The sequence below is a fragment of the Natrix helvetica genome (assembly GCF_964273705.1).
Source record: "Natrix helvetica genome assembly, chromosome: 1".
In the NCBI taxonomy this organism is placed as follows: domain Eukaryota; kingdom Metazoa; phylum Chordata; class Lepidosauria; order Squamata; family Natricidae; genus Natrix; species Natrix helvetica.
Genome location: NC_138548.1, coordinates 200583875 through 200591637, shown reverse-complemented (window position 1 = coordinate 200591637; position 7763 = coordinate 200583875). Strand labels below are relative to the sequence as shown.

Here is a 7763-nt window from a genome sequence, read left to right as displayed (position 1 = left end):
GCTGTTGAGCTAGGTACCACCTATTCTACAACTCTGTATTTGTTTTTGTTTTTCTGCCTAAGTGTAGGACCTTACTTTTCTCACTACTGAACCACATTGCATTGGATAGGGCCTAATGCTCAAGTTTGTCAAGATTGTTCTGACTCTTGATCTTGGTAAATGTCAGCCATTTCCCCATCTTGGTGTCATCTGCAAATTTGATTAGTTCCTCTTTTATCCTCCTCATCTACATCATTTATGAAGATATTGAAGAGTACTGGGCCTAAGACAGAACCTTGAGGTATCTCACTACATGCTTCCCTCCAGATAGATTGAAGATTACACACTGAGTGTGGTTGGTCAACTAATTGTGAATCCATCTGGTGGTGGTACTGTCTACCCCACATTGTTCTATCTTACCAAGAAGTAGGTGGTGATTTACTTGTCAAATGCCTTACTGAAGTCCAAGTATACTATTATCCACTGCATTTCTATGAACCACTAATTTAGTCACCTTATCAAAGAAGGTAATAAGGTTTGGCTGGCATTGGTCTGATAGTTTTTGAACTGGCTGTTGATTTGTGGCCATGATTACATTTTATGACAGTGAACACTGTAAATAGCCAATATTGCCCTTGCCCTTAATATGCATGCCAGGGAATCAGTGCGGGTTAGCAGATGTCTTTCCTGAGGCAGTTTCTAAGCCTGGCTGTTCTTAAAAACTTGTTGTGTTCAATTATTTTGGGAGAAAACCACCTAGGAATCCCTGAGCTTTTAAAAAAATCCCAGAAAAAAACAACCCAAGCAAAACAGAATGTACTTCCACTTGGAAGCCCATTGATCCTGCTATTTTATACCATCTGTTAATACTGAAGTAAGTGAAAAGGCTTGGTGAGCCCATGGCGAGGAGACTTTTCTTTTGCAGGGGATTGTGTAATTTAAATATTAAAGTTAGGGGCAAAATAGAGGAGGGATTATTATGTACAGAATGTGAGGTCTTGCAGATATAAACAAATAAATTTATAAGTTTATTGAGTACATTTAATATCATATTGTCACAATAAGAGGCACATACCACACGTGTATAATACACGACTGCCAAAACACAGTAGGGCCTGGGGTGTAAGGCAAAGATTAGGAATGGAAATGTGTTTGGAACAAGAAGGATACCTATGCTTTTAGCCACCTAGCTATATTTTACATTTACTGTTGCCTTGCAACTGCTGAAAATCAGTAATAAATACTTTTTTTTTCATCTGCAGAATCCAAATAGAGTTGCAGGTTTGTGCCCATTTGGAGTTCCACAAATGCACAAAAAAATTGTACAGGAAAGCTCTCTCGAGCAATTGGCCATTTCCTTCCCACAATGTGTGCATCCTTTTGATCTATCAGACCCCTACTCCTTTAATTCTGGCTAAGAACAGCATGAGTTATAGTCTCACATATGTAGATTAGTGGGAAAACCGGCATATACAATTCACTATATCCCACCCGTCGGTTTTCCTTTTTTAGCCCAGTTGCAGAAGAAAATACGATATTAATATGATTTACATTTTCTCAAAGTTTGGTATTATGGCAGATTGTTCCAGGTAAAATTGCACATAGCCACTCTGATAAATGTCACTGGCTTTCCCCTAAACTTTTCCAGCTCTTCTCAACATTGTTTAGGATGTTTGCAGGAAGATAAACTTGTCCAGCTGCTTGGAAATATTGCTCAAACATCTTGTAGTGTTTATAATTTGAGAATTACTGATGCCATCAAAATAAAACAAATCTATGTTGAGTGTCCCCATTAAAACAAACTGTTATGAGTCAACATAGTGCATCTCATTAATTTGTTTCATTTTTTCCCCCCAGCTTTGCTTTATGGTTATTTGAATCTCAGAGCAGCAGATGTAGTTCCTCTCTAAGAGATGAGATGAATAACCATGGAAGCACCACCACTCTGAAAGCTGTTGGTTGTGAGGCCAATTCAAATACCAACCAAGAATGTATTTATTTATTAAATTTAATGCTGGTCTGTGATCGTAATAAAAATGGATTGATTTTTGAATTTGTTTGCTGCCATCTCACCGTGAGTTCATTTGTAAATTATCAAATGTGAGAGAACATTTGTGACCCTCACCAACACTCAGAAAGCCATTGCATTATACTTTTCTGCCAGACGTTCTCTACTTTTGCCCCGAACCTTCCTTGGTGCGTGGCCATTCCAAGAGATCCAGCTCTAGTAATTTCAACTGAGTAGAACAGGAGACTAGGGAATGTAACTCTCCATTCTGGTTGTGACTGAGGTTCATTGATGAAATTACAATTCATGGAAATAGTGTTAACAAGGCTTTCATGTGAGACCTGCAGAGCACTATAAGTGAGTATAATCGTGTAAGTGGGATCCATAGGCCTCTTTGACAATCAGTGTCTACTTTGATGAAAGGCATGGATGTTTCATGGAGGAACTCGCGTTGCATTTGCATGCATGCTGGTTAATAAATCGTCAAGCTCACAGATTCTATAGTATACTTCCTTGATTTATTTTATTTTATTTTAACCAAGGAACACATGTGGTAAATGAAAACCGCTACCTAACATAAAGAACTGATCTCACGCTTACTGCAGCCCCACTTGCAACAGGCATTGCTCAGGCTTTCCATAACATCTCGGGCTCCGCGATCCAAAGGCCAGGGCTCTTCAGAGAGGGCATAGCTCTGCCGACCTTGCCAGCTCCCATAATTGTCAGAGGGATCCTGTTGGGAGGAATGCACTGGATTCCATTCATTGGATAATGATGTTGCATCAAATGCTTCCGCAGGATCTCCCCCAAGGAGAGCACTGAGATTTCCTAGAATGAGAAGGTAACACTGGAAAGTAGGGAGATCAGAGGCAACATATTGGGCTCAGTAAGTGGACTCTGTGCTAGGAAGTCAATTGAATCAGACTATCTTAAAGTAATATTCATTAGATGAAGCATGAATAAATATTTAGGCAACACACCACCACCCCCCATTTAACATCCTCTGCAGAATTAGCAAAACCTACATTTTTCAAAACACCTTTGGAAAACAAATGCTTTGTAAGCTGCCTTGGTGAATTGTTATTAACTTCATTGGTAATATCAATATTTCGTAAATAAACAAAATATCTGAAATAACCCTGAAGCAGAAGGCTGAGCAAATTCTAAGATTAGCCGATACTTAGAAATTATTCAGATTCACGGTACCTTTTCCAAACAGAGCTTAGTATTGCGAACATCTTTTTTGAAGAAGGGAAGAAAGTGAGCAATGGTTGGATAGCAGCATTTTCCTACATGTCAAAGTCAATAGAAGTGAAGATGATCGTTGGTTAGGGCAGAACATTGGGCCTCAGAACATTGATGGGAAAATGCCATGTGTCAATTTAATTGCCATTGGATCTGCTTGGGCAACCAAAAGCATACTGAAAAGGGGATGACATTAGAAGGAAATGCTTGCAATTGAGTTTCCCAGACAGGGATGCTTAACCTGCCCCTTGTCTACAGATTTGTAATTATATCCTCTTTCTCCAACCCCAGCCACTTTCAGAGATGCAGCTTCTGTTTTGAATAGAGACACAGGAAACAGGGAGAAGAAATGGGCTAAAGCTTAAGAAAGGATTATGGTATCTTGTCTAGCTGAAGAAGGAATGCTATTTTGATGTGCCTTGGTTTCTGCATTTTTCGTGACAAATAGGCTCTTTTCAGTACCAGATAAGATGCGTCCCTCAAAAGGTATCCAAACTTTGCACCCAAAACGTTCCACATTTGGTTTCCAGCATCTCTTGGTAGAGCAGAAAAGACTCCTGTTTTCTACAGGAATGCCTTCTACGAGCCAAGAATTGCATTGTCCATTAGGAAAAACCTAATATAATAAAGTGTCTTCTTATATTTTTATATGATTCCAACTGGACAGATTATACCTACTTTTAAATCCAATCTAGCATTCTTGGGAGTGTATGGGTGACAAATCTCATGTAGCAAGGTATTTACTGACTGGGGTAATAGGAATTTAACTCAACTTGCACAAAATAAGTAATGATAATTAATTACTTGGCAGGGCAGCATCCCTGAATGTGTCTTCTCACAGCTACCCTTTGCTGGAAATATCATAAGGCCGTGATGACGAACGTATGGCACAGGTACCAGAGGTGGCACGCAGAGCGCTCTCTGTGGGCACGTATGCCATCACCAGCTGCTCTTCTGGTTTCCAGCACATGCATATGCACTGACCAGCTGGTGCTTGCGCATGCCGGAGCACCGGAAACTCAAAAGACCAGTTGGCTGGCACATGTGCACATGTGATAAACCCAAAGGTAAGGTGGCTGACACACACATGCGCACCAGCCACCTGGTCTTTGGATTTACAGCACTCCAGCATGTGTGAAGACTACCTGGCTGGGTTGCATGCACATGCTGTAAACCCGATGACCAGGTGGCTGGCGCACGCATGTGCATCAGCCACTTGGTCTTCAGGTTTATGGCCGTCCAGGAGACACATTGCAGTTTGGGCACTTGGTGCCAAAAAGGTTCACCATCACTGCCCCAAGGGCTATGAATCAAAGAAGCTGAGCCCAAGGTAATGGAGCAAAGGGCTATAAATTGCATGGCCCTGCCTTGGTGCAGCAGCTTCTTAGTCCTTTCCTGTTCTGTAACTCACTGGCATTATATGCTCTTGCAAGTTTCCACTAACCAGCAGCATACAAACTCACATAGGAAGCAATGCAAGGACAGCTTCAAATGAATGTCACAGTAGTGAACCACACAGCAATCTTGAGCTAATGGCCATGGTTATAACAACAACAACAATAACAACGTAATTTTGGTTAGTTCTCAGGCCAGTCCAATCGTCACCTCCTCCCAATTCCATCATGGTCAGAGCATTCTTGTCACCTTTTTATAATTTCTTTTTAAAGCAGCAGTTTGTGAATGAAAAGCTATTCTTCCCTTCATGGCTTTTTTCTTACAGTTCTCAAATATTTACCTGGCATGATAGATACCTTGCACATGAAAGTGATTTCCCCAGTGTAAGCCTTGTAGATTGGTCTTTGTGTCTGCTGAACCCTGCAATTTCACTAAATGTGGGAATGTAGTATTGCAGGTGAACTCAGTCCACAGCCTAGGTTTGATCCTGATGGGCTCAAGGTTGATTCATCCTTCCATCCTTCCAAGGTTGGTAAAATGAGGACCCAAATTGTTGGGGGCAATATGCTGACATTGTAAACTGGCCAGAGGGTGGGATAAGGGCAGTGGGGCCAGTGCATAAGTCTAAGTGCTATACAATTTGTGGCTTTCGTTTTGTATTTTTAAACATCTGGCTTCCTACAGGCTGGGAACCAAAGCCTAGATAACAACTGTCTTTCTAACTCAAAGTTAACATCACCTTTTCTTTACACATGAATAAAAAAGATTGGCCAGTTTGAATCATATATTGGGAATCTCCTTAAAGTCTGGCAAGATTATATTTATTAGATGAAGCAGTTTATCAGTCTTGTCTGATATTTAGATCTTAAGAGGTGTTGATTTGTTTCATTTTTCTCTGTCAAAAAAATAGGAAGTACACTTTTCCAAATAAAGATTAGGCCTCGGTAAAGCACCCATGTTCTTGAAAGTATCCAGGTGTTGGAAGCTGGTAACTCAAAATCCCCATTATGCAGGACTATGTTAGCTGGGAATTTTAGGAGCTGTAATTCCCAGCTAACATAGTCCTGCATAATTGGGACCCCCAGTCCTATTCTGTTCGGAGGATATCACATAAGGTAGAGCTCTACCTTAACTGGACTCTACCCCAAGTTTGCCAACACCCCCTTTGCTCACCTGCTCGTCTCCAGCGGGATCCTCCACAAGTGAAGATGACAGCACGGATGAACTCCCTGCCACACAGCTTGACACCATAGGACGGTGTCCTGGCTTCACTCACCAGCCATTTCTCTGACAGCAGCACTCCAAGCACTAGAGCCAGCAGGAATTTGGGCATGGCTGAGAGCTCTGCAAGGCGGAAATTGGGTCTCCTGCGACAGCACCACTGCCTTTTGCCAGTTTCTCAGTGTAGCTGAGCCCCTTTTATATCTCCAGGTGGACATGAGCATCTTTCCGGCTATCTCCCCAATTAACAGCAGGAGGGGACAGAGACCTTTCTTGGTGGAGGAGAACTTGGAGATGTACACTAATCAGAGATAACCTTTTCCTTGTTATCAGCTGGGCAGATAGGGAATTGTGCTCAGTGCTTACCTGGCCTTTCCTGGCAGGGACAGACATGTAGGCTCATACAGAGAAAATGAACAGCAAAACATGCAAATGCTGATAACGAGCGGGAGAGGAACATAGGCAGAACAACTCTCCAAGACTTCCCACCCTTATGTATGCATTTAGAAGATCTTTATGTCCCAAATATATCAACAGAAGCAGCAGGGCAGACAAGCAGGGTTCTCACTCTTATTACATCTCCTAGTTTACCCTGATCAGCTTGGGCATTTGTCAGGAGTAGCTGGGAATTATAGCCGAATTGCCTGCAATGCACTAGGATAGAAACCGTTCCTATTGTACTACATACTTCTGTCTAACCTCAGATCTATCCTCAACAGTGGTGCTCCAGAGCAACTTTCCCCTTGTATTTGTGTTGTTTATTGGATTTATCAGGTCATTAAATTAGGAGACTTAAGACATTGTACATAGTTAAACTCCATTAAAATATAATATAAATTCAAATAAGTTATGGGAAGAATACTTACCAACCACCAATTATCCATTGGTCTGTGTCAGAAATTGTCTTAATCACTGGCCTCTTTGAAAAACTACTTTTTTGGTTTTTAAAACAAAGATGGAGTTATATCAATTATCTCTGGGTGGGGATGGTATTCCAGGGAGCTACCTGGACATGACTGGTGTTTCACAAGATGTAGCTGTTTAGTCACTGGGACCTGAAGCATACCATCCCTTTGAACTTAGATAGGAAGGGCACAGTGGTGGGTTGCTAATTTTTTTACTACCGGTTTGGGCGTGCTCGCGTGACGTTTCTGCACATGTGCAGAAGCATCCAAGCAGGTGGGTGGAGCCTCCCGCCTCTGCTACCAGTTCGCCCGATCCTGGCTGAACGGGGAGAAACCCACCTCTGAAAGGGCAGAGATAAACAGGAGAAAGTTGTTCCTTAAAGAACCAGGCTTCATAGATGACAATCAATACCTTGAATTAAATCCAAAAGCTCACTAGTAAACAATGTAGCTGTAGCACATAGAGCAGAGGTGTCACCTTGGCATATTGAGGTGCACCCATAACGGGTCTTATGGCTGTATTTTAGGCAATGATCTTCAACAGAAGCTCCATGCAGAGGACATTGAGAGGTGTCTAAGACATCAATAACTGTGAGCAAGTTCTCCTGATCCAAAAAAGAGTATATTAGATAGATCTAGGAATATGGCTGCTGCTTGCTCTTTCTGCGAGTTGTGAGTTCAGCTTATATCACAGTTTGGTCTCGGGAAGTGCAATCACATCACAATTAAAGATGGCGGATCTCCAACATAGCTGATCTATAAACCCCAAACTATTCGGTTTTGTTAGGTTTGAGCATCAACGTTTCCTTCTTTTCAGATCTTATTTCCAGGCAGTGAGAGAGAACATCAATAGCATCACTTGGTCTGCCAGGGGTCAAAATGTACAATTTGATGATTTTATATTAGACAGATACCTGACACCATGCTATCGGATGACCTTCCTCATGAATCTCATGTAGATGGTAGATGAAAGAGTTTTAAGTCTTAAGAAACATCAGAAATCCCAGCCC

General features: G+C 41.7%; 1 protein-coding gene across 1 annotated transcript; it reads right to left on the bottom strand.

Moving 5' to 3' along the window:
• Positions 1 to 2538: 2538 nt before the first annotated feature.
• RLN3 (relaxin 3) lies at positions 2539 to 5995 on the bottom strand. Its single transcript, XM_081936585.1, has 2 exons — positions 5801 to 5995; positions 2539 to 2815 (listed from the first exon to the last, which is right to left on the bottom strand). Exons 1-2 carry the CDS (start codon positions 5958 to 5960, stop codon positions 2559 to 2561), a joined length of 417 nt encoding a protein of 138 aa, XP_081792711.1. The 5' UTR covers positions 5961 to 5995; the 3' UTR covers positions 2539 to 2558.
• Positions 5996 to 7763: the final 1768 nt, after the last annotated feature.